Below are 26,866 nucleotides of genomic sequence, written 5' to 3' on the forward strand. Positions count from 1 at the left end.
AAGATCTTTTTGGTGGTAGTTCTTTCAAGTTTAATACACTCTTGTATTAGTGTACCTGTTGGGTTCAGTAAGACTCTTAAATTTGAGATCCCCTTTCAGCTAAGGATGTGTGATTATAGATTCATAGATGCCTTAAAAAACCCCACAAAAACAAACAGCAAGAAGGTTGTTTTGTTGTTTATTTCAGAGAAATCCATTGAGTTAAGGCTAGCAAAAATAGATCACACTGCAGTCCACCCACACTTGCTGGACATGAAAATTGGACAAGGGAAGTACGAGCTTGGATTTTTTCCCAGACTTCAGTCTGATGTTTTATCCACTGGACCAGCAAGCAACAAGTGAGTAAGCTAGGACAACAGGTACTGGATCTTGGCAACATCTATAGAATGGTACTAAAGCAGAGATACTAGAAAGCAGTTTCAGTATCTCTCTTTTTAAAGTGAGAACAAATCAGGTGATGTGGGTTGCTTGTGGAGTGTTTGTTTTTGTTGTGACTTGATTTTTTCCCCCCCTTTTAAAATCTTTTCAAAATCTAGACTTCCAGAAGCAAATTGACTTAATTTGCTTTAAAAGTGCCTTCTTATGTTTGAGGTATTACTTTTACAGTGATGTACTTCTCGGCAGGAGCAGTTCTCCTTATTGGGTCTCAGTTAAGAGCTACCAAGTATTTTAGGATATCTTTTTACAAAAACTTCAGAGAATCAGGCAAAGAGTTTCAGTTGTTACTGGATATCACGAAAGAATAGAAAAATACAAAGCAAATGTCTTGGATTCTTCTACAGAGGTTATTTGTGTGTGTTTCCTTCTGCACTTTGTCAGATGTAATTGATGTCAACGTGTTTAGTAGACAATAAGAAGAATCTCCTTATTTCCCCCATTGCTTCTGCTCTTCACCTGACTCTTGACATTTGCTTAGTAATATTCCCCTGTCTGTAGGTGGACAAAGAGAAATGCTCCTGCACAGTGGAGGCGGAAGGACAGACAGAAGCAACACACAGAGCATCTGCGTCTTGACAATGATCAGAGAGAGGTGAAAGTAGTTCAACTATAGAGATCTGATTACTATTTTTAGCTAATTACCTAAATAATTCTCTATAACCCCTATGAAATATCTAGACAGTTACTTGTCATTCAACTCTGCTCTTCCTTACGTGTATTTCATACAAATGAAGTTCCTGGTCCGTAGCAGACGCAAGACACTTGGTTTGCTTATTCCAAGAGTTATGCCATTTTTTGCCTCCTCGCAGGACAAAGTTGTTTCCTCCAATGTATAGGAGAGTTCCCTGAAAATGTCATCTCATACTTTTAAAAGTTTGTTTTTTTAAACAAAAAACAACAGAGGGTGTATTTGTGGGGAATCAATCTGAACAATTTTTAGCCATCTATTTCCTATCTCTAAATAACTTAGTCACACTGTGTTTCTTTTGTATATTTGATGAAGAAAAGATAACTGCTTCTAAAGAATGATTATTTTCATCCTAAGATCAGGAGCATTGCCTTTAGGAGTTGCCTATTTTTCTTCTGTAGACCATAAAAGAGGTCTTAAGGTGGCAAAATAACAACCTCCTGATAAAGTGGGTGAGCCCCACCCATATTGTCAGGTTTGTGTCTGCTTGTTTTTACACAGCACAGTTTGATGCTGATTTACCCACCTTCTGAACTAATCTTCTCTCACAGTGCTTCTACAGCTGACAGTTACTCTTTGTAGTGAAGGGATTTTGAAAGATCTGGGTGATGTGAACTATTTACAGTACAGTTGTGATTCATATGATACAGACAGCAACCTGTTACATCAACTGTTGATTTATGAGGAATTCCAGGAATAGTATGTTTTAAAGTGTCAGAATTATTTTTAAATTTATTTAGTAAACCCAAACCTGTACTTTTGTTTAAAGGTATGTTGTTTATTGGAGACAATACTCTCTTGCTTGTTAAATACCTTCAGAAAGGCTTCATTTGGAATTTTGAAGTATTCTTCCATTTGTTAGGATAGTGTTGTCATGTTCAAGTATCTTTATCCAGTTCATTCTTTTATGGTAGGGATAAGTTTAATTGCTTTTCCAGTGTCCTCATTTCCAGAATTTTCATATTGGTTTGTAAAATTCTGTTCAAGTAGAATAGTGTCTTCTATGTTGTCCATAACCATGTAACAGGAGAATGTCTATGTAATAAAAGCACCTAGGAGTAATTTTGGGGCTCTGACATGTTCCATATGCTCAGATAACTCTGAAATGCTTTTTACTTAGAAGTAACAGAAGTGAAGAATAGCTGATTTGTAACCTTTTAACAATTACATTTGGCACATGTAAACATCTGAGAAATCAGTGAGGTAATTACAAATGCAAAATTCTGTCTCTAGTCTCTGGGGCTATTTGTTTGCTTTTTTTCTTTTCTTTTTTTTAACTGACTCTTCACAAGTTTATTATCCTGTAGCAGTTATTCTGTCACATAAGGCAAATAATTTCTGAGTTTACACCAGTTCAAGGATTGAACACCATCTTTTCTTTTTTTTACTTTCAGTTTCATTACTTGTGAATTTATGTTGAATGCTTGGGAGTTCTGCATTGTATTATGTCTTCACTCTTTCCCTTTTCTGTTTTGCATGCTTGCTTTTATTACTTCATGTGTGCTTACCACTTTCACTTTACATGATCTGCTTGGCTTTTTGCTACCAACTTGTCGTGCCAGCACCTGGATTTTTCCATGTCAGAGCTTCAGTTGCAGTTATGTTTAGACTGGGACCAGCATGATTGGCCCTTCATGCCCTCTATAAAATCTGTGTCAGAGCATTATCTGGTATGTCCAATGCACAATTAAACTGTAATCGTAGTTCTGGATAAAGATGCATAATTTAATGTCTGTGTCATACCTCTTTAGTGCAAGGCTGATGGAGAAGGTGTGGTTTCCCTTCTTTGCTAAGATCATACCACATTTGACAAATCTGTCTGTTCACTGACTTTCCAGTTGGTCCTTATTTCAGTGTAAGACAGGGAAGTTACCTGATAGCCTAAAATAGGTACTAATTCTGTGTGTTCTGTCAATGCTTGTACAGGACTTTATCACTAACAGTTAGCTGTACCCTAACAAATCTGTGATCACTTGGCTGTCAAAATATTTGTCACATTATTCTTATGACTCCTTCATGGCAGTAACAGGAGCAGAAAAGCTGCATTTTTGAGCAAGATTATACTTGAAAGAGATGGCTCTCAAGTGAGAGCTGCAGCATTTTGCAGCTGCTTGCTGAGAGACTGGGAGGGTGGGTAAGAAAAAGGAGATGTGCAGGAATGCAGGGCATAGCACAGATGTCAGATGTTGTAAAATTGAGGTTTTTTGTAGTTCCCATGTTAACCAATCTGCCATCTGAGTAGTCTTGGTCTAGTTATTTATGACAGATGTATGCTTTATATGAAAATATAACAGGACAATCCTCAGTGGCAGTGGGAGTAATTGTATCTCTAGCCATCTAAATAACCCTGTTTTCATTATTCAGCAATGTGTGTTCTAATTCTAGACAGACAATGTAACTGGAGGTTTGACCTCCAGTGAAATAGTACCTGAAGTGTCTCAGTCCAGTATGCTAGATGCTTTTTTTGAGAGAGGATGTGATCCTTTCCTCCTTGTTGCACAGGGGTGGGTTATAAGGAGGATGTTTACCCTTTTTGCTTGGCAAAATGATCTCACACTTTTATCTGTGTGTCAATTTTCTACCCCAATATAGAAGTATATCCAAGAAGCCAGAAATCTGGGCAGCACTATTCGGCAGCCCAAGCTGTCTAACCTCTCTCCATCCGTAATTGCACAAACAAACTGGAAGTTTGTAGAAGGCTTGTTGAAGGAATGCCGAAATAAGGTAATCCGGAGAAGAATTCTGTTCTCTGGCATCTCTTATCCATCTTTTATGGACCATTTCGTGCCAAATGTGTTTGAATTCCCCTGTTCTGCTACCTGTTTCCATTTTGTCCTCATAAAGGTTTTTGCATGGTAATGAGAATTTCAGGAAGAGATAATGTATTTAGAATTTCACTATGTGTGTTCAGCTCTGGAGAGTGCAGTTAGAGCAATTACCAGACCAGGTGAGGAGGAGAATAAACTGGAGACTAACCTGTAGTTCTTCATCTCAATTAAGATTGCAGTAAGGTGCCTAAGGGAGTATTGCTCATTTGAGAACTACTCTAGAATAGCAACAAGATGAAAAAATATGTAAGAGATGGGCAGAAGTGATTCCCTAGTAATTTTTCCCTCCAAATAGCTCTGTGATGAATATAATGTGACTGGAAAACTGTACTTTAAGAGTTGGTGAGAGCTTTGTTGATCAGTACGAAATTGTGCACATTTTAGGAGGGTGTAGTTCATCAGAAAACTCAAGAGATGCACTCCATAATGGGTTTGGTTTAAATGCAAATACCTGTCTGACAGGATGGAGTCTTACAGGAATGATCTATCCCCCTGCTACTCAGAAGCACTTGTGCACATTCATGCCCCTGGGGAGGCAGTAAACATAGCGTACTGCTCCCCATACAGCACTCACCAGGTTTCAAAAGCACCCACAACCTGTGCTGCAGGGCTTTGCTGCTATGCCTCTAGGTTGTCAGTATGTGTCTTGCCCTTTTCTTTGGGGTTTCTGTGTGGAGGCCTATGTGCCCATTTACAAGTTCCGTGTTAGAAAGACAGAAGAGGCTGCAAAGTGATCCATGTGCTGTGATGGCTTGCAAAACAGGGATAAAAGAAATGCAGCGGACTAGCTTCAGAAAGACTGCATCCACACAGTTACCCTGCCAGACCGTTGCTGTCATGTGTTCCTTGTTGGTTATTCAGAAGGTGTAAGTGATCTTGGAAGTTTCTGTGGAAAGAATTAATTCCCTCTTGCCTTGTCTTTTTTGAGACCAAGAGGATGTTGGTTGAAAAGATGGGTCGAGAAGCTGTGGAGCTAGGTCATGGTGAAGTGAATATCACAGGTGTGGAAGAGAATACCCTGATAGCCAGCCTGTGTGACCTCTTAGAAAGGATATGGAGTCATGGCCTGCAAGTCAAACAGGTGAGCAACACATATTCCTTTATGTTGCAGAACACACTGTAAGAGTCATGTTATGCTCTTCCTCTCTGCTTTCAGAGGATACTCTGTGTGTGTGTACAGACATGTTTAAATACTTGTGTGTGTACCCCGGCCTTCTTCAGGTCAATTACTGCTCCCCTGTCTGTCTCCACTTTTTGCTCTGGGGTGTTAGCAAGTGCATGTGTAGATGTGTTCCACAGATGACTTCTTGGAAAACTTTCTTTTAGTTTAAACTGGGATTTTGTTTTGGTTTGTGGTTGTGGTGTTTTTTTAATAGGATGGTAAGTAACACTATTTCTGTATTCTTACTACTTCTGTTAATGAAGTTGCATAGTCTGTAAGGCAGCATATACAAAAGGTGCTGTTGGTGGGATATAGTATGGGTTTTCATGAAGGATAATTTAGTTTTTAAGAGTAAAGCTCTTGCTATTTTGATTCTTCCTGAATGATGTAGGGAGAGTTGAGTGACACTGAAACGATCAATAGTTAGAGTTGTTGGTTTTCATAGGAAATTAATAACTGTTTGGACTCAGCTGTGGGACTGGATGGAATTTGGAAGGCTTTTATAATTTCCTTCTCCTTTGTATAAAGGAATAGTGAGGACAGTGAGAATTAGAGCTCTCTTTTTGAAAGAATGTGCAGAATAATTGTATGCAATCCAGACAACTGTAATTCGGTGTCTTTGTTCCCAGCACCCAAGCATCAGCGTGTAAATCTGCTCTCCTCAAACTATATAGCAGTTCTCTATGTGAAGATTTATCATGTGATTCTCTCCCTTCCCTCTTGTATATTACTTAGGATAGAAGCTGTACTGCTTTCGTCTTAGAAGACAGAGCATCAGTATACTCTGCTTCAACTCAGATTTGGGCCTTTCAGACCACCAGACGGCCAACCCTACATAAGGTTAATGCTTTGGATTGATTGCAGATGCTGGCAAACAGTGCTGAATGGTGGAATAAATAGAGTGGTGGAATATACTAGAGGCCTGATGGAGGAAGTACAGTGCCTCTCATATTATGATCCACAGCTTTAAAGAAAAAAAAGAAAAGGCCAGCATTAGCAATTCTCTCTGTGCTCTGGCCTTTATTAAATATGTAAAAGCTTGCTGGTTTATACATTGATTTTATTTTATTTTTCAATAATGAGCCAAGGAATACTCTTCTTTCTCAATTGACCATAGTAATGAGGATGGCTTTCCTTCCACCAATCCCTACTTTTACCTCCTCCCTGCTAATGAACCCTGATAGTCCTATATTAGCTACCACACGTAAAGTGAATCCAGACCTTCCTTTGCCCACAGAGCAATGCAGGAGAGCTGTGGGATGTAGGGTGTAATGACTGAACTAGTTAGAACTTTCAGAAGCCCTTGGTTATTCCCTTGCCTGTTCTCTGTCCCACCGCTTTCCTTAGGCTGTCTTGCTTTCCTTTGTAGATGTAGCTTGCGCCATCATTGCTATTTGGTGAAGTTAAAGGAGAGTAAAGGAAGTGGGAAGATTATACTGCATGAGTTCTTACATTCATCATGTTTGTTGACATCTATTTGCTGCAGGATCCTTTCTTTGCTGCTTTTTATGATCCATGGCAGTTCTCCTTGCCACCGCAGCTGGTTGCTGAACAGTAGACTGTGTGTGCATGTGTGTGTTTATTGAGAGAAATGCTACTTCAGATGTAACTGTTCCCTGGTTGCTGTTTTTCATTCTTTCTGTGTTTTTGTAAGACTTGCAATTTTGGCTTTCCTTGTTGGATTGGTCAGGTGCATACATGAGGCACTGGGCTTCTCTGGACTTTTTTATATCTTCACCGCTGAATGCGTATTTTTAATAGATCTCTCTCAACACAGATGTTACAGAGACTGTTTTATCTTCTGAAGGCATACCACTTCTGGAATAATCACTCATGGTCATTAGTTCTTTGTGTTGGCTGTAGTGAGCTGTAGGACTGTAGTGTTTAGAGATTTTGAAGTTATTTTTAAAAACAAACAAACAAAACAGTTTCAGAATTGAACCATAATTACTGTACCTCTAGGAAGATGACACTGATAGTCCTGAACTGACAATGGTTGCTTTACAGTCATGGTTTGTTTCTGCCCAAAGCTGTAAATAAAAATATGGGTTTATGATAGGACTGCTTTTCTGAAATGCAGAATTGGTAAATCTTTACTGGGATTTCAAATTAATACAATAATTTAGGAAGATGATAAGTAATGATAATTAATTCCTTCTGTAAATAATTCCAATTATGTAGTGGAGAGACCCTGTTCAACTACTGCTACCTTTCCGTGGCTTTGTAATATTTTGGTTTATCATGCAAAATATTGTGGCATGAATACAAGAATCTTTTTGGTTTGCCAGCAAAATATTTCCTCACACTCTACTTTAAGCCACCAAAAGTGTAAGAAAGCAACATAATTAGCAAGGTGCACCTTTCAACATCATTTGATAGCTCTATCTTGGCCTAAATACTGCTTTAAGTTGGTTTTATAATCTGTAGAGCTGGAGTATTCTTGCAGATAAGCTTTCATTGTCCTGCTTGTGTTTGGGGTTGTCTGAGTGTGTTGGTGATTATTCAAATCCTTTGCCTGGTGAAACTGAAGGAGATCTTTTGAAGTTCTAAAAATTGACCGCATGCATCGGGTTGCCCTGAATTAACCCTGAAGGGAACAGGTGTGGAAGACTTGATCTTGGTTTATAAGATGGTTTGCTCAAGCTGACTCTGTTGTCTCTTACCATTTCACTGCTGGAGAGGTGGGGAGGGAAGACAGCTAGTTACAGGTTACAGCCCAGACATAGTGCTTTACAAACTTTCAAATGTTTTACTGTCATGTTAGTGAACTATGAGAAATAAACTTTAAGTGACTTTTTTCCTGTTACCAGAATCCTTAGATCCCAGTAGTTCAATTCTTGTTTTTCTTTCTCAATGTCTTTACAGCTCCCAAGCACCTTCAGTTTGTGTCTCATTTTCGTTTTTACCAGTGACTTCGTAGGGAGAAACATAGTTAAAGCAAGTTTTTGTTATGGCTGATACTTTCAGTCATGATTTACACTTTTTTTTAGCTGATGGTGATTTCTTTAACTATTTTTTTTATTTTTATTTTTAGGGAAAGTCTGCTTTGTGGTCTCATCTGTTACACTACCTAGAAAACAGACAGAGAAAAACTACATCAGGCAGCTTCAGTACCTCAGGTGAGATTGGCTTTCACTGGAAGAAGGTGATAAAAAAAACTATGAGTAAGAGCTGCCTGCAGATTTGCACCATATAGAAATGGTTTACTTGGAAATAGTCTTCACTTCGAATAGTCAAGTGTTCTATCTGCTACAAAAATAATAGGGACCTGGTGTATTGTGAAAAATAAACTTGTTTGGATCTAGTATCTGACAACTAATCTCTTTCTAAGGTTATTGATGTGATATTTAAGCTCTATTTCTTGTGTAGATGGGGGCCTTTGGAGAGAACAGTAGATTTGAGGGAGGCAGTGGGTGGCCTTTTGTTTTTGCTTTTTTTATATACAAGCACAAGGACCTGCAAACAATCAAAACCAAAGATTTGTAAAATACTAAGGTCTCATGAATACCACTTGGTTTATAGTGTTTTTGCATATCAGATAGAAGTAACCATCATTTTTGTGCTTTCTAACTTGAGATTGAGGGGCAGGAACTGATTTAATGTACAACATAATTCTGGAGTAAAATTTGAAAGAGTAATAATATTGCTTAAAAAAATCCAGAATGTGCTGGTTTTAAACATAGTGTTACAAGAGCATGCAGAGTGATAGATTAGTTAATCATATGATGTGTGGTGTACTGAGAAACACATCCAACGCTGTTTTCTGGTGTCAACAGTGCCAGTTTTACTACCTAGGAAAAAAATAGTGTAGTCTTTAGAAAATAAGACCTACACTAATCAAGTATTAAGGCATTTGATGTCATAGCAATTTCAGATGAATGTAAGCTCATAAACGTGGTAATACTCAGAGTGTGCTGCTGTGCATAACCATCTGTGTAGCACATTAGATTTTCCTGTCATTTGATTTGGAAATAGGTCAGAATATCTTCACAAAGCAGTGTGTCATCAATAACACAGAGTGCAAGTTGGTGCTAATTCACCTTTTAATATTGATTTTTAAAATCTTTGTGTGGATTTCCACTAACGAGAGATTCTGTTCTTCTGAATCTAGGAATACTTCTTGATTCAGAAAGGAGAAAGTCTGATACCAGTCCAGCTATGTCACCTCTTAGAATCTCTCTCGTCCAGGATATGAGGTGAGTTTAAACTATTAAAACCAGGTTTTTCACTGACCTTTAGAAAAGCGTGTTTCATACTGAAGAGATTTTATTTTGTCACAGCTATTAGCTTATAAAATACCCTGACACAGTTTTCATCTTTTTAAAGTATTCTGTACCATTTTATTTCCACAGGAAGGTGTGTGGCTTGTGTTTTGCCAGTCATCGCTAAGTTGGCTGTGTAGCTCTGAGCTTATTCTTGCTTCTCCGTGAAGAAAGCAGTTTAAAGAACTTGTCTGATCTAATGAGTTTATCTGATCTTGAGTACTGTAGTTTGAATAAAACTAACTTCCACTCAATACTTCCTTTTCACAACATAAAAAAACCCAATATGCAGAATTTCTAAGTTAATTCTGAAAGGATTTTCTTCACTCCTTTTTCCTGCCAATATCTATTTTTTTTCCAATAGGGAGGAGTGAATGAAGGATTTTCAAGGGACAAACTTATCCTTTAAAAATATATTGTTTGTGTCTTACATGCAAAAAACCCCAAAATACTAGTGAGCATGCATAGACAGTATTTAATTTTCCAAACAATTCAGCCATAAATATTGCAGTGTTAATGTCCAGAATGGTTCTAAAGTCATGTGAGGCAACGGGCCTGGTTTGGAATTTTGTAAAGAGGGCACTGCTTTGCAGATGCTTCCTTTTCAGACTTATAGTCTTTTTGAGCTAGATATGCAAGGAATTTAAGTAGTGATGAATAGTAAGGTGATCATGTCTTTTTTCCAGTAGGTTGCCTGATGTTTTGCATTCTTGGCAGAATTTCTTCTTCAGCCTAGCCTGGTTCAAAAGAACTCTCACTTTTTTTTTCTTTTTCTTTTTTATTTTTTTTCCTCCAGGCATATCCAGAACATTAGTGAGATCAAAACAGATGTGGGCAAGGCCAGAGCCTGGGTTCGTCTCTCTATGGAAAAGAAGTTGCTCTCTAGGCATCTAAAACAGCTACTTTCAGATCATGAGCTCACAAAGTAAGATGGTTTATCTTGGGCAAAATTTTTTAAAATTTTAACCTGTTCAGTTGTTTGATTTAAAAAAAAACTTGGAATTGCCTCTTCTTCCCTCTGCTTAACAGTGTGCAAAAGGAATAGAACAAGCTAGCCTTCCAAGTGTGTCTCTCTAGCAGTGTATGAGCTGTTTGGGTATGAGTCAATGCTGGTATTCTTCAGATATAGAATCAGTTCTGTCAGCATAGACTGTCTGCGACTTTGAGGTGCCTCCAGATGTGTTTCTGTCTCCAAATTTGAGCTGTTCTTGTAACTCCTTCCAGTATTGTGTGAAATAATGTAGATAAGCCACCCTGGAAGTTGATTTTGAAGAGAGTGGATGAATGGTGTCCATGCAGTATCTTGATGGTGGATAGGAAGGCTGTGATGATCAGTTCTTGCACCTCATTTTGGGGCAATAAGCATAAGATGAGATCTGGTAATGCTTTGAAATTTTTCATCTAAACGTTTCAGAGTGTGATTGTCCACATCTCTAGATCAAACTGACAGTCTCAACTTTGTTTGTCCTCTCCTACACAGTAAAGGTTTTACATTTATAGCCTGCTTAAGAATGTACGGTGAATTGCTTTTGTAATAGTCAAATATCTGCTAATTATTTGAGGTTTGACTTGTAGTGAATTATGTTGGACTTTCTGATGAAGCTGTCGCCTTTCAACAGTGAGCAAGGGAAATCATCTGAAGGACAGAGTGAGGACAGCTAATAAATCTACCTGTACCTCTAAATTAAGGTTAAGCTTCTACAGTGAAGTCAACAGTCCAGATCAGGTTAAATTTAGCAGTGCTTGTCCTATGCAGAACAAATGCTGTGAGAGGACTTTCCACACAGCACTGCACTCCACCCCACAGCCCCAAAGGGGAAAAAACCCAACTCTCTTAACACTGACCAATGCACTGTCAGACAGATTCTGATTCTTTCAGAGTGAGACAGCAGGAAAAATATGTTTTAAATGAAAGTGACCCTGTGTGTTTTGTGCTGCATATTTAGATACCTGACTTGAAGAAGGGTGTTCTAGGCAGTATGGGTTTAAACAAGTCCAGTGAGGTACTAAAAGTGATTGTGCAGTTTGTGCCATTTTAGGGTTAACATGACTTTTTAAAGCAACTGTTAGATATTTTAATTAACCTATTCTCTTTACTTGGTATTTGCTAAGAAATGAAAGCCAGAAACATGTTTGGTTTCTTTCTAGTCTGCAAAAGGACTCACATTAAGGAATGGAAGGAAATCACATAGATTCACTCCCCTGAGACCTCTATGTGCATAAGTAAACAGAAATGTTAAGCATTGGAAAGGCAGGACAGCACATACCCTTGTGGACAGACTGTCTATAAATATGTGGTTTACATTTGTTCAAATGAAACTTGGACATGGTCACCTGTGAGGCCCTTGTGGGTTTGCTGCTCTTGTGGCTATGGGCAGGTTATGTTCATTTAAGGCTCAGTATCTTTATTTCCATTGAACGTTTCCTGTCAATCCCTAGTGTTATGTTTATTGTGTAAGTTGAGAGTATATTTGTGTGTTAGTCATTATTGATTTGTTTCACAAATTTCTGGCTTATAAGTCACTTGCTGACTTGTTTGTAATTGATATCTGAAATTGAGGGGAGTTGTCAGGATGCCCTCCTGGCAGGAGCAAGCTATCCATGGCTGTGTCAGCATTCTTTACTTCAGTTCTCTTATTTTACATGGCCAAAAGAAGTCAGAGAATTTTTTTCTAGGGAATTCTTTTAGGGTATTTTTGGGTAGGAGGAGACTTTCAAATCACCCCAAACCTTGATTTCAAGGTGTGGAAAATAAAATGAAGTATTGGACTGATGTACTTGGGAGACCTCAGACTTGCAGATTGTCGACAGATCTTGGCACATTAAATACTGTTGGCTCTACCAGTAGCACTTATCATTTGTAATTGCTTGCACATTCTTTATAGTCTACCAAATAGATATGCACAATAGAAAACCCTTCACTGATAGCATCTTGTTACTATGACAGATTATTTGTTTTGCTTTCTCAGAAAGCTCTACAAGCGTTACGCATTCCTCCGCTGTGATGATGAGAAGGAACAATTCTTGTATCATCTCCTGTCCTTCAATGCCGTTGATTACTTTTGCTTTACCAACGTTTTCACAACAATCTGTAAGTATTTGCTTTCCCTGGAATGCTGATCTCCAGATTTTGTTGAGTCTTATCCAAAATTCTAAACAGCTCTGAGCAACATGCCTGAATGTTGTTGTTCTGCTTTCTTCCTGATACCCTTCCCTGCATGCTGTGATCCTCTCTGGTGGGCAGTAGTGTCCATCTTTGTGTCACTAGCTTTAATCCTTTTAGTTGGGAGAGAGTTCTCAATGTTTCGTAGTGGCCTTGTTTGTATCATACTAGCAAGAACAGTACAGGCTGTTCATTATCAAGGTAAGAATATTAACATATGCTAGGAATTTGAAAGAAAACAAAAAACCTTTATATGCTCAACCTACTTTGCCACATGCCTATGTTGGAGTTTGGGGTGACAATGAAAAGTCCCTTGAAGACTGCATCAAAACTCTGCACCACATTGAAGTACTTCCCCCTTCCACTTATTTAAAAAAAAAAGATGTCCTAGAAAAACTTTTTACCTGGTGTTTCTGATGCTTAGATGTGTTAAGAGTTTTCATGCATTTTGTGTGCCTGCAACCACAAGACCTCATTAGTATGGCAGAACAAGGGGAGATTTTTAGCAAGGCTTATAAAACTGGGGGTGGTGTGTGAAAGGACCCCTGCGGCCCCATGGTAGGAGCTACCCTTGATGGTATGATGACGAGAGTGCATTTGTGTGTATGAAAGACAAAGCAAGGTTTTGGTCTTGTGGTGGGCAAGTTCTGGACAATGCCAAAACCTGGCTTGCTGGGTGCAGTTAAGTTGTCACTTACTTTAAGATTATCAGCACGGAAAATAAAAAGGTCAAACATTTTAATTCATTTTTAAATGCTGCAATCATCAAGCTTTTAAGAAAATCCAACCTCCAAGTGCTTTCTTGAGGGCATGGACAGCTGAGGAGTCGTTGAGGAGGAAATGTATTAAACGCTTTAGCTGAAAAGCCCTAACTGTAATCCATTTATGCCCTATAAAAGAAGGGCAGATCGCCAAGAAGCACAATGACCATTCAGCTAATTGGATTTTGTTATAAAAGTTTGGATAATAGGGGGCCACGCATAAAATGCCAGGCAATTGAAGAGCAGATGCATTTCCTCAGGAGCACATGCTTCATGAGTCAGAGAAGGGGTTGTGATTCAGGTGCTACTATGTTGAATTAGTCACTGGTAAGCTGGGAGACCAGAAAGTGTTTGAGCATGTGTGGTGCAAGTTAAGAGAGGAAAAAGTTGTTTGTTCTTTTTAAAATCAAGAAGGCTTAGAGTTAGCATAACTAAGAGTAGCATGGTATGCAGAACCTTGCAGCACTATAATGTATTTGCACTGCATTTGTTCATCCGCAGTGGTAGATGCTGCTGCAAGCAAAGACTTCCATTAGTAATTGAACAGGAATTGATGTTGCTTGTGTAGCGTGCATACATGCACACAGGAAGCAGGAAGATAGGAGCTGAGCATTGAGCTGCTTGCTGCGCTACAATGCAGTCCTGGATAACATGGATATTCTCTTTGCTGCCTTGTCTCTAAGGTGGGGGCAAGTAACTGTCTTAATGATGTGTTTTGAGGCTGGTAAATGAAGTTAGCATACCCATGTAAAGGCATTATACCACTCATTTTTTCACTTCACAGTGTTTTGCTACCAGCTCTGCTTCTTAATGGCAGCTATGTGTACGCTTCCTGACTGTCAATCAGTGCTTAATGTGCAAGTGTTAGCATGGTTAAATAGCAGCTCTGATGTTAACATTTCATGGGACTGCTGTATTGTTTTATGACTATCTTTCCCCCTCTCTTCATTAAAGAGGTTATCCTCCTTATCCTTCAGTTTTGAAGTGTTATTTCTTTTTGTGTTTGCAGTGATACCATACCATATATTGATTGTTCCTAGCAAGAAACTTGGTGGCTCAATGTTTACAGCCAATCCTTGGATCTGTATCTCGGGCGAACTGGGTGAAACAGGAGTCCTGCAGGTTCCCAGAAATATATTAGAAATGACTTTTGAGGTTTGTATTGATTGATACAAAAAGTGCTCTGTGTGTTCAGTCTTAATTTCTCCACTTGCTCTACCACCTTGCCATATATTTAATATCTTTATGTGGATAGTCACAAGTATTTCCTGTGCCTATACAAATGTAATCTATATTTAACAATGTGCAGAGAAAAATGACTGACAAACCCTTAGTGCAAGGATGGACAGGAGTCTCTATGTTACACCTTTTTGCTGTGATGCTGGGACGTGTCGTACGCTCTTCTGTTGCAAACAAGAAAATGATTCTGCTCTGATTTTTCTGTATGCACACTCCCTGGGTAAAATGTAACTGATGTTCTCCCTGCTGATCAAAATGGTATTTAACAAAACAAAGCAAGCCCAGAATCCATCATACAGTCAGAAGAGGAGAATCACATTTCTGATTCTCTCTCTGATCATGTTCTCTAATAGTTTACTCCTCTCACATGCTGCTATCTTTCTATTTACTCTGACAAACTCTTTGTTTAATTTGCAGTGCCAGAACCTGGGAAAACTGACCACAGTGCAAATAGGACATGATAATTCAGGGCTGTATGCCAAGTGGCTAGTGGAATATGTTATGGTCAGAAATGAAATAACAGGGCATACTTACAAGTAAGTATCATCCTGACATTTCATGTTGGGTAAGTAGAATTTCGTGAGGAGCTGGCACAGTAGGGCTTGTTTGATTAGAAAGGTCTTATCTTCTGGGACTCAACAGCTGCTGCTACCTGAAGGCATAAAAATACCATTTGGCTTCTGGCATGAAACACATTGTGATTCTTACAAAATTAAACAGAATTTTCAGTTTGCAAATGCTTGTGTCTGGCCTCAAAACATGGGTAGAAAGATGAATTATGCATCTTAAAAAGAACCTGCTTTGAGCCCAGGGAAGAAATAGCAAGTTAGAGTTTGCTACTTACCACATATGAGTGGTATTTTATATTAAGCCGGAATACTCTAGGTATTCTAGAGGGAGAGGGACCATTAGACACAAGTTGGAACATAAGGGCTTATGAGTGCTAGAAGCCTGTGTTTGCATAGTGAAGGTAAAGAAATGAAATTTACAGCAAGAGTTCAATTTATTTATGTTAGGTACAGCATAGTTTGCCCTATTTTTTTGATAGAGAAACTGTTAGGTGCATGTTGGTGACAAATTGGCAGGTGAGTCCACTCAGTTTTCCATACCAGTTTGTAATTAAATGAAAGGGCAAGATTCTATTTTTGGATGCTGTTCATCTTTCTGATTAAGCTGATTAAGCTGACATCAGCATTGATTCATAGAAAGCAATAATGAGCAAATGAGCACGTGTGCTTTCTAGTGTCTGATGTAATAGCTGGGTTTCAAGAGAAGTATTGGTGCTTTGGAATGTCAGTGTATGTTTAGGGTTTTGTTGTTTTGTTTTTATTTTGTGACTGGCCCGCTACTTAACCTATTCAGTGAAGACAAAGGTGTATTTCACCACCCATCTAGAGTGTTGTGGGTCTTCCCCTGCAGCCTTTAAATCATGTGCTACATGCAGGATGCAAGACAAAATATGCCACTGCTTTGGAGATCGTCTAGTGCAGCATTAGGCACAAATCTGGAACTGAAATGCTATTTTGCTTTTTGCTCCCTCTGCTGGCAGAAGCTAACGCCAGGACTTTGCTGTTTGTTGCTAGATAAGTGAACTATTTCTAAGAACTGTACTAGAAGAATGTGAGCTTTATGCAACTGTAGTTGGAACTCTTTGGCATGGAATTGAGTGTGGATTGAAGGACCTGATCAAGGTATCTCCTTTTGTTCTTAGGTTTCCCTGTGGGAGGTGGCTTGGAAAGGGAATGGATGATGGTAGCTTAGAGAGGATCCTGGTTGGAGAGTTGCTGACTTCCCACACTGAGGCGGATGAGCGGCAGTGCCGAACACCTCCTTTGCAGCAGTCACCAAGCATGATCAGAAGATTTGTCACTATTTCACCAAACAATAAGCCAAGTGAGTGGTGTAGGATGTTTTGACTTGTATTGTTATGCTTCATTGCATGAGGAAAGCTGCTTGCAAACAGAACTGTAGTTTTCCTTATATGTTAGAACAGTAGCTTGGAGAGGACCTGTGAAACTCAGCCCAACCCCCCACTCAAAAGTCCAGCTAATTTCTGAATTACTATCCTGAGCAGCCTGTTCTTCTAGTTCTAAAAATCTCCAAAGGTGGAATAAAGATATCTCTGGACTCCTAGTCCAGGTCTCATTTGCCCTAGTGGTGTTTTCTGTATTCTTGTCCTTCAATTGTGGCATGAATGCTATGGAGGAAGGTAGAAATTTGCTGCCCTGGCTGTATCTATCGCACATGGATGAAAAAGCTTGCTAATGGTTTCTGTTCATGGACTTCAGACTTCAGTCTAGATCAGTGTATTTGGACTTTCTTACTCCTGATAAATCAGGTAGTTACTTTGTTCCCAAGCATGCTTGGGCTTACAGTGAAACTATCAAAGGCAGTATTTCCAGGATGCTCAGATTTGGTGGTCCTAATCAAAGCACAGCTCTTTTTCTTAGCTGTGGGCCCTGGTCTGAAAATTTACATAACATGTAAAAACCCTTTCCACCTGTTGTGTTGAAACACTAGAATGTTAACTTTGATACAAACCCAAAATATCTCAGTTTCTACCTCCTCCACAGTGAATAAACATAGAATTGGATTTCTGTTGCCCACAGTCAAGCACCTTTTCAGTAACATCATGAGCTATACTGGTTCATGCTCCATTTTTTGTGTGTTTGTGTTATGCTTTATCTCTTATGCACAGGTACTATTTCTAAAGCTGTTACTGAGTGAGTGGATATATTTTTTTATTTTGCAGAGTTAAATACTGGTCAAATACAAGAAGCTATTGGTGAAGCTGTCAATGGTATTGTCAAGCATTTCCACAAACCAGAGAAAGAGGTGAGAAGCTGTTGTCTGTGTAGTTCCTCTCTTAAAACTCCTGTTAATGAGCATTGGAGAACAGATAACAGAGATAACTGAATGAACAGCCAGTTGTTTGAAATTTACTGAAGCAGAGCAAAAATGAGATACTGAGACTACACTGTTGAAACTTCCTCAAGTACCTCAGTTTTGCTGCTAGCTGGAGCATTCTGTTAAATACTAAAATTCTACCAAGAGTATTGCCTCCTGTTTAGTTTGTTCTGGATTAACTGTCACAGTGTGACAAATTAATATACAGTATAATCCTGTCTGGTAATTACCAGCTAGGTGTTTGCATTTACACAATCTCAGGTGGTCATTCACTGATTTTGCAAAATAGATTTTACCATTGTGTTCTAAAGAAAAATGTGTTGTGTTTTTTTTTGTTGTTGTTGTTTTTGTTTGTTTGGTTGGTTGGTTGGTTGGGTTTTTAGGTTTAAAAATGGCAGTAAGTGTTGTTTTTGTTAGTAAGTAAAACATTCTGAGGCATCTGCTACAATGGTCTTTCTTACTTAGTAAAAGAAAATATTTTTTGGTAAAGTTGGTCATTATTGCAGGTAAAATCTGCTCATGATCTCTTAGCCTCATTTAATGATGACAGGGCTCTGGAACTTCTTTCTTCACCCTCATTCTTAGAGAGGTCAATACATTTTTGAGTGCTCAGGACTTTCAAGAACCAGACCATCCTGTCAAGGGCCACAGTTGATAGTAGAGAGTAACTTTGGGCATCTGTTGTTTAGAAAGTGGTTTCAGTTAATAGATGCAATAGATACAAGAATTATGTATCCCAAACTGATACAGAGTGTGTGCTTTCTGTGTGTGCTTGACAGAGAGGCAGTCTGACACTGTTGCTGTGTGGAGAAAGTGGACTTGTTTCAGCTCTTGAGCAAGTGTTTCAGCATGGATTTAAATCACCCAGACTGTTCAAAAACGTCTTTATTTGGGACTTTTTAGGTAAGTGAGACAAAGACATACCAAAACCCATTTGCTTGAAATATTCCCATCCATGTTCCTTATCATGGCCAGTGTCTCAGCTGGTGTGAGCAGCATATTGCTTGGAGGCAGTTGAATTGCTGCAAGAGCTCTTATCTCCTCATACTGTTGAGAGGCTCATCCATCTTCTGCCAAAGCTGATGCTGTACTTAATACAGCAGCTGGACTTTATCCTTCTAGCAGTAATAGTGTAAAACAAATTTTCTTGTGAGTTGGTGAATTGACATATAGGAACCTTGTTCTTAATTGAGTGCACTGAAAGCAGTAAGTCACACTTTGAAGAGGTTGAGTTGCCTTACAAAGTGCAACAGGTGGATCTAGTGCCAGTGGTACTTACTGGATGTTGTAATAAAGGGCTCACAAGCACATATTTCTTCACATGATGGTCTGGATCCTTTGACATTTTTCTGAAAATCAACTGAGTACACAACTCTTAGAGAAGGAATTATTGTAACAGTATTTCAGTGAATAGGTCCTTAGACATCACTTTCCTCCTCAGTATTTTTCAGAGGGAAGGAGGTGGAATCCCAGTTTAATACATGTGGAACACAGGACTTAATCAATTGAAAAAATAGTGCCTAAACATAATCATCCACAAAATGTATGGATGAGCTTTGAATCTAGACTTTCCAGCTTTGATTGTCCTTTCCATGACAGAGACATTCATCCTGATTTGCCAACAGTCTAGCATGAGCATTGGATAGCTTTGGATTTCTAACCATTCTTATGGGAAAAGCATTACACTGAGGTGGTACTAAACTTAATCATCCGAATTTGAAGATCATAGTAGCTAATCATTATGTTCCAAGCACAGAATGACATTTCAGGTGTTTTAGGCCTGTGGTATGCACTGATGAAACTTCATTATCTCCCACCATTCTTTTAAGAAAAAGCACAAACATACTATGAGACCCTTGAGCAGAACGAGATGGTCCCAGAAGAGAACTGGCAGACAAGGGCCAGGAATTTCTGTCGCTTTATCACTGCTATCAACAACACTCCTAGAAACATTGGGAAGGATGGCAAGTTTCAGATGCTAGTGTGTCTTGGAGCCAGGTACAGAAAAAATGTCTTTATTAACATTACTGATATTTTAATAAAATGCAAAGGCCTTTGCATGTTAGTAAGACGAAGCCACACAATTGCCAGGTTGTTACTTATTAAGTTCTTTGATGTAACTAAGGGAAGGATAAAGTGAGCCATGCTCTGACTGAGTTGTTAGGGATGTGCAGAGTGGGAAATCTAAGATGCAAAATTGAGTATCCCAAAGAACTGATCAGGTGAATCAAAAGAGTCTGGAGAAGAGGAGGCTGAGGGGAGACCTCATCACTCTCTACAACTACCTGAAGGGAGGTTGAAGTGAGGGGGGAACAGCCTCTTCTCCTTGATGACAAGCAACAGGATTAGAGGAAATGCTTACAAGCTGTGCCAGGGGATGTTTAGGAAATACTTCTTCCCTAAAAGGGTTGTCAACCATTAGAATTGTCTGCCCAGGGCAGTGGTGGAATCACCATCCTTGGGGGTGTTCAAGCAGTGTGTGTGGACCTGGTGCTCAGGATCAGGGTTGAGTGTTGACCCTTCAGTACTCGGTTGAAGGTTGGACTGGATGATCTTTGAGATCTTTCCAACCAGATATATTATGTGATTCTGTAAAGGTAGTAGGCTAGTGTGAACAGCTTCCATCTCATGTACAGCTAGCAAGGTTGGAAGATAAAACCAGAAAATCATCCATCAATGAGACCTCTCCAGTTAATGACTTGGGTGAATTCTCTACCCTCCACCTATTTATTGTAGGAGCTGGATAGGAGGGAAGCTGAGACCGTCTTAGAAGCCTCTTGACACAAAGGCAGTGGAGCAGGCTAGTGACTTTGGGCCTGCTTGGGCCTGCCAGGCCTCCCGGGAACCATCTTTTGGTGTGAAGGGGTGGAAGGCATGGAAATGTCTCTCTCATAAATGCTCCCTACCTAAACAAATTCCACAGACAGTTACTCTCTCTTCCCTGTCTTATATACAAAGAAAATGGTAGGCCTGTTTAGAAGTCAAAGAATAAAAATCGTGTCAGTGAAAATAAGAAATTAACTTGGTTTTGTCTTTATTTACAAATGTCTGCTTTGTCAGAGACCACCTTTTGCATCACTGGATCGCCCTGCTTGCCGACTGCCCGATTACAGCACAGATGTATGAAGATGTAGCACTGATTAAGGATCATACTCTTGTGAATTCTTTGATTCGAGTGCTGCAGACCTTGCAGGAGTTCAACATCACGCTGGAGGCATCTCTTGTCAAAGGAATCGATATTTGACCTCTTGTTCCACAGAAAAAAAAACCCTATCTTATTAAAAAACAACCCAACAAACAAACAAAAAAAGGAAAGAAAAAAGCAACAAGGAATGGATTTCTTTAGTATGCAAACGTTCTGTCTGCCAGTACACTGTATTGTGAACTTGTTCATGGCCCTAAAATGCAACTTCGACTTTTCTTGAAGGAAACTCCAAAAATAGTACAGGCAAATGGATAGAAGCTGTAAACTCAATGTAAAAAAGAGGATTTTGGTATAAATCTATTTTAGAGTTTATTTGCTGATTTGCTTTTTACACACTTTCATGTGAAAGAAATAGAGATGAGTATTGTGCAGCTTATTTTAAAGCTGCAGTGTTTCCTTGCCATAGAAAATGTGCAGTGAGCCTTTCAGCATTCTGTGAACTTGCCTTCAGATATGCTGTATGTCATAGACCCCAGTGTATACACTCCATTTCTGCTGACAAGGTCATTCTATAGTTTTTAAACTAATATTTTATATATTAACATTATTACCAACGTTTGATTTTTAACGTATTGGGTCATGTTTTGCTGCAAGGGAACTACAAATCTGACCTGTGCTTTTTTTTTTTTTTTAAGAGCTCCAAAGCACTGATTTGTCAACAAATTATTTTTTTCCTTTACTTTTGTTGTCAGTATTATTTTTAGTGAAATCCAGGAGACTGAACCATGAAATGTGCAGAGATCGAAGTAATATTTTTCATATTGGTACGTAATTGCACAGGAGAAATTAAGCGTGTTTTTTAACTGATGTTTCTTATTTATTTAACCTATTATTGTGGTTTCTTAAGTTGCCTTTAAAAAAACCCAACCTCTTCTATCATAGAACTGGCTATATTATGTTGCAGTTCAGAATTTACAGTGCAGCCCACTTAAATGAAAAACCTGGAATAATTGTTCATAACACCAAAATGTTTCCATTTGAACCAGCCTTTTGAAGTTAAGGTGTATGGTAGCTGCTGGTAATTCTATTTAACTACTAATAGAGGGACATGATTTCCCCAAGAGCCAGATGACTAAGCAAAAATGTTTATATCCCCACAAAATAATAATAATGGTATACCTTACTAACAAATACTGGCATTTCTTAATTTTGCTGAAAAGACAGTGAGTAGTAAGGGTTTTTTTCCTCTTTTCCTTCTGAATTAATATGACTTGGATCCTGTTGCCACAGACTGCCTCATTTGGGATGCTTTTGTTTTTGGCAGAGAAAGCTTTAGTCTTCTTCAACAATAAAATACAAACATTTCGAAAGCCTCATTTATTAGAGATCTAGAACTTGGCAGATGCCTAATGACACCTCTGTTCATTTGAATCCTCTGATAAAAATCTCCTTGAAATGAATATGTGACTGAAGAACAGGCTGATTTACCAGCATCACAAATTACTGTACAGAATTCAGGGCTATGTATTTAAGAGGTCTCCACTGTATAAACTTTCTCAGTATTGTCTTCTGTTGAGAAGCAGAGTCCAAGTTTTTCAGTTCGTACAATGTTGTAGCACCTTTTCTTTACCTGCAACTTAGTCACATCTTACAGTTTGATTTCCATAATTTAAGTGTAGCACATGTATTAAATTTTTGACTATTTTTACTTTTGTCCTATTTATTTCATTATTAAACTGAGAAGTTCCTTTGTCACTACTTACAAGAGCAAGATTCTTTCTTGATTTCACAGTAGCATTAGGAAGGTGCAAGGGCAATGTCCAAGCCACTCCTCATGCTGCATGGATGTGAATTCTTTCCCAGTCTGGAGTGTACAAGAGCATTTCACAAAATTATTTTGTGGGTGCAGGTTTGGTTTTGTTGTTTTCTTTCCAGCTTTGGAAGGGGAAAAATAAAACAGATGTACTTTATTCTAAGAATTTAATGTATTCTACTTAATATGATGGAATAATCTTTATGTGCTTGCCCCAAATTGCTTGTTTATGTATTAATAATAGCAAGAAAGAAAAAGTTTTACAATGCTTTCAGCTATATTTAAGATGACTTTACTAGGCCTGTGGATTTCACAAGGAATACGTCTATGTAAGAAAGCAGGATTACACAAGTTCACCTAGTGTGGCACGATACCATTGGTTTAATGGCTTGCTTTGGTGTGGATCTTTTTGGCTTCATGGCAATTGGTGATACCTGGGATAAATGTAGGCTGGCATTTGCTTATTGCCAAGTGGTGGGTTCTTTGCCTAAAACTTGAGAATGAATCTGTCCATTACTGACAGCATCCTGTGTGCTATCTGTCCAGATGCAGAAGTAAGCTGTAGAGGTCATCTTCCCAGCTCCTCAGTTACTTGAATTTCACAGGCAAGACCACTTTGCAGTGGACCCTTCCTCCTTGTTTCTCAAGGGGTCTCTGCTTAATCCTATTACGTTTCAAAGCATTTTTTGCTATGGATTTTCAAGTCTGGAGGGGTTTGCTCTACTGAAGCAGCAGTGGAAGGTTCTGAAATGGAGCAGAAAAGGTCTTGATTTTATTGGACCCAAAGGGCCACCATGGAAGACTCAGATATTTAATATAGCTATATCATAGCCTATGCTAAGATTTTGGGGAGATACTTGGCTGGCATTTCAAAGGACAATTCAATCTGTAGTAGCAGCCATAATCCCTACTACTCTTCAGTATTCCCACAAACTGACCTACTTCTTTCACTGATGTAGGATCAGTTCCATAGAGTAGTGTTGGGATCCAGCATTTGCTCCTTCCCTACCTGCCTGCTGAACTGAATGGTTCTGCATAAAAACAAATGGCGTAGTCATCATCTTGCACTCGAACTAGAGCTTTGTAAAATCCTTCTCCCTTTTTAAAACTTGCATTGCATTTGCAGTTCAGAAATGAACCAAAGAATAATGCAATTGTAACCTATTTTTCCTGTCACTTTTCTAAAAGATGGGAGCAGGTTTGGGAGGTGCAGGTTAATGTGGCTCTGCTGTTTTGTTGGGGTTTTTTTTGGTAACAGTTAATGGGAAAAGATATTTTTATTTTTTTTAACAGCACACACACGTTCTGTAGAGAGAAATAAAATGACAAAAATTAAGTAGCTGTACAATACAGTAATTATATAGTGCTAAATTGGCCAAACTTTTATGGGCTGATAACCTGGTTTGAGGAAACAACCCAGGCTATCGCCTGTCAACTATTTAGGCACTTCTGATAATGCTGTCAAGAGTTCATACAATGATACTTTATACAAAAAGAAATTGCAAATTAATACAACTTGATTAAATTATAATGAAATACTATGATGATAAGTTTATATTAAAAAAGCACCTTTACCTGCCATAAACCTAACCATCTGTCATTCTGTGGCTGAAAACATACTCATGGACTGCAGACTATTCCACAACTTTTTCCATTATGAAGACTGTTTTTCAGCTTGTTCAAAGGAAACCTACTAGCTGGATGATCCATTATTTTTAATGTGTTTTGAATTCATGAATATGTTAAGATTTCTGCAGTGAAACTATTCAGAGTTAACTTTTTCTGTATATTGTCGAATGATTTTTGTCTGTAGTGCAAGTTACCATAGGATACTTGAAAATACTTGAAGATACTGTACACGTACTTCACATCTTTGTAGCTCTTTATTTTATACCTAGAGGATGGCTGTTAAACTAAGATGAAGCATCAATACCTTATAAACTATATATTTTAGTACAAGGGGAAATCTCTGGCTTGGTTTTTTAATGGGTAGGTGTTGAAGTTTACATTATAATGGCAAAACCAGGTACTGTTTTCCTTTTTTATTTTTTCCTGTGACATTTCAATCCATTGGACATTAAATGTGAATTGGATATACAAAACAGTTTTACAGGTGTAGCTCATTTGCTCAATTGCAATAAAATTTGTCTTTTAACATGAAAAATAGCAATGTGCTATTTTCAAAAACCTTGTTATAATCTGGCTAATCATCTGTTCTTCTTCACCTGACTGCAGGTACGTGTGACATTTTGGTGTCTGATTTCAGGAGATATCTTTGGAACAGTTTACTCTGTGCCTACCTCCCAGCACCAGTGTAGCCTTCTTGCAAGCAGTTGGTCAGATGGCCAACAGTGTAAGCAATGCCTACTCAGTAATCAAGGAGTGGGGAGAACAGGAACAGGAAAGCAAAGGGACTAATGCAAATCTTGCAAAGCATCTGTAAGTACACTCACATAGATGTGCTGCCATTTTTATTAGCTTTTTTCCCTATTTTAGAGCAATTTCTGATCCTAATAACCAAATTGGGTAGAGGTCTCAAAATTTTATGTTCTGAAAAATACAATTGGTCACCCCTATGGATCACATAATTGTTTGGATTGGAAAAGACCTCTAAGATTATTGAGTCCAGCAGTTGACCTAACACCACCATGGCCATTACACAATGTCCTGAATGCCATAACTGCATGTTTTTTGAACACCTCCAGGGATGGTGACTCCATGACCCATGTACCATGTGCTCAACCTTTCTGTGTGAGAGGATCCATACAGAGATGAAGGAATTATTGGAAATGTAACTATCTGATGCCTCAAATACAAGGTTAAGTGAGAAAGAAGCAGTGTCCTCCAGTTGTCTGAGATTCAGACATCTGTGACATGTGTGTGCCCAAGCATTCTTGCCTGTATTGCCCATTTGTTGCCTTTTTTTACTCCATCTTTTCCCAGGATAAATCTAAATTGACAGATAGTCCCAGAGGAGGAATTACTGGGTGCTGATGCTTACTGACATCTGTTGAAGAGGAGAGTTTGATTTCTAGGCAATGATTGTTGAATAACTACTCCAAACACATGGGTCTAGAAATGTACTTACGGTTTGTTTAGTTCTCACAAAAAAACACAAATGTCTAAGAGCTGTACCAAGCAGGTCTTTGTCTTAACGAGTTATATCACATAGCAAGAAAAGTCTCCTTTTTTCACAATTAACTCAAAAATGTGTACTCATTAGTAGAACACACTATATTCAGTCCTGCAGTAAACAGGAACTGTTCTTAATTTCAGTGACGGTGGCATTTTAAGATGCGGATCTTACAACATTTAAAATGTCACTGGTGGATCTGATGTTTCTTTCAGGCATGTTTTTCTCCTAGAGGCATAAAAGGACTTGGACAAGAAGTATAAATTGTGTGAGAGGGTCTTTTAGAATACCTGTGACCAGGTAAAATCTGTAACCCCAGTTTTCATATCTGAGATAAGCCGGTGCAGGTCCTGCTCCAAGGAAGGCCACTGTTAAATTGCAAATCTGAATGCTAAAGATGTCATTTCCAGCAGAACTCAACAATCTACCTGGTAGCTTGTGAAGCCCTTGGATAGTAAGATGGAAAGTCTAAGAGCAAAAGTTTGAGTGATTAATTTCAAAGGAGAACATTTGGTTGAAACCCTGTATACGTACAGAGATGAGTAAGACTTGCAACTGCAGCTCTGAGACACTCTCTGAAAAACTTTGGTATAATTAAATATCTGAAAGTATTTCTTGTCTGTCTGCCCCTTGCCCTTTCTTGTTCTGACATCTTCTCCTTCCACCGCCAAACATTTGTTTTCAGCTCCTGTCAGAAGCAGTCCTCATGCTCACTTGAGTGGTGTTAAATTTTGGGTCAACATGATACACTGTTGCCCTGCCCACCAGAACCACTACTTTTCACTACATTAACCTACAAATGAAATGGAAATCTACATGTCTTCTCCTTTTCTTATCATTAGGCAATAGAACTTGAGAAGCATTATAAAGCAGTTTTAATCCCAAATTTTCAGACAAAAGTATTCAACTCTACTCAGGAAATCAGATGCATAATTTCTGGCACAGTTTTTACATCCAGCTGTTCTATGGCAGCTGAGTCTTAATCTCTTAGGATCTCTAAGGATCACTAAGTGATCCTTCAATTGGAAGACAGGGGAATTTGGGATCTTACCTGTATGGAAGAGTTTATTTGAAGCCACCAGACAGTGTTCATAGCAATGTTGTAGTCCTGGCAGTCTGAAAAGATAAGATAATATTAGTGGGAAGAAGTTCTAGGTTTTGCAGGGCTCTAAGATTGTCACACATCGGTACAACTGGAAAAAGCAGGCAGGCTTTCTGATGTGCCACCTGTCTTCAAATGTCAAACTGGCCAAACCTCTCTCTCTCTCCTCAAACACCGCAGTCCCAGAATGGTCCATGCAAAACCAAAAAAAATTTAGTTGAAGAC

The 26,866-nt window shown here is 38.7% G+C and overlaps 1 protein-coding gene across 6 annotated transcripts in view; it reads left to right on the forward strand.

The window, feature by feature from the left end:
* The window catches only part of DENND5A (DENN domain containing 5A), a 49,559-nt gene extending 28,831 nt beyond the window's left edge, over positions 1-20,728 (forward strand). For 2 of the 6 annotated variants that reach the window (XM_054171518.1, XM_054171519.1), the window contains 17 exons: positions 188-338; positions 937-1,030; positions 2,689-2,796; positions 3,719-3,850; positions 4,883-5,035; positions 5,852-5,956; positions 8,151-8,235; positions 9,228-9,312; positions 10,175-10,303; positions 12,348-12,469; positions 14,312-14,457; positions 14,959-15,077; positions 16,253-16,434; positions 17,294-17,376; positions 18,228-18,351; positions 19,278-19,446; positions 20,509-20,728. In XM_054171518.1, coding sequence (XP_054027493.1) covers positions 188-338; positions 937-1,030; positions 2,689-2,796; positions 3,719-3,850; positions 4,883-5,035; positions 5,852-5,956; positions 8,151-8,235; positions 9,228-9,312; positions 10,175-10,303; positions 12,348-12,469; positions 14,312-14,457; positions 14,959-15,077; positions 16,253-16,434; positions 17,294-17,376; positions 18,228-18,351; positions 19,278-19,446; positions 20,509-20,692 — 2,171 coding nt within the window. In that variant the 3' untranslated portion in view covers positions 20,693-20,728. The remainder of the gene's footprint in view (positions 1-187; positions 339-936; positions 1,031-2,688; positions 2,797-3,718; positions 3,851-4,882; positions 5,036-5,851; positions 5,957-8,150; positions 8,236-9,227; positions 9,313-10,174; positions 10,304-12,347; positions 12,470-14,311; positions 14,458-14,958; positions 15,078-16,252; positions 16,435-17,293; positions 17,377-18,227; positions 18,352-19,277; positions 19,447-20,508) is intronic. The other 4 variants (XM_054171523.1, XM_054171524.1, XM_054171520.1 and 1 more) reach the window with 3 other exon arrangements.
* Positions 20,729-26,866: the final 6,138 nt, after the last annotated feature.

Source organism: Dryobates pubescens, chromosome 22 (genome assembly GCF_014839835.1).
Source record: "Dryobates pubescens isolate bDryPub1 chromosome 22, bDryPub1.pri, whole genome shotgun sequence".
Classification (NCBI taxonomy): domain Eukaryota; kingdom Metazoa; phylum Chordata; class Aves; order Piciformes; family Picidae; genus Dryobates; species Dryobates pubescens.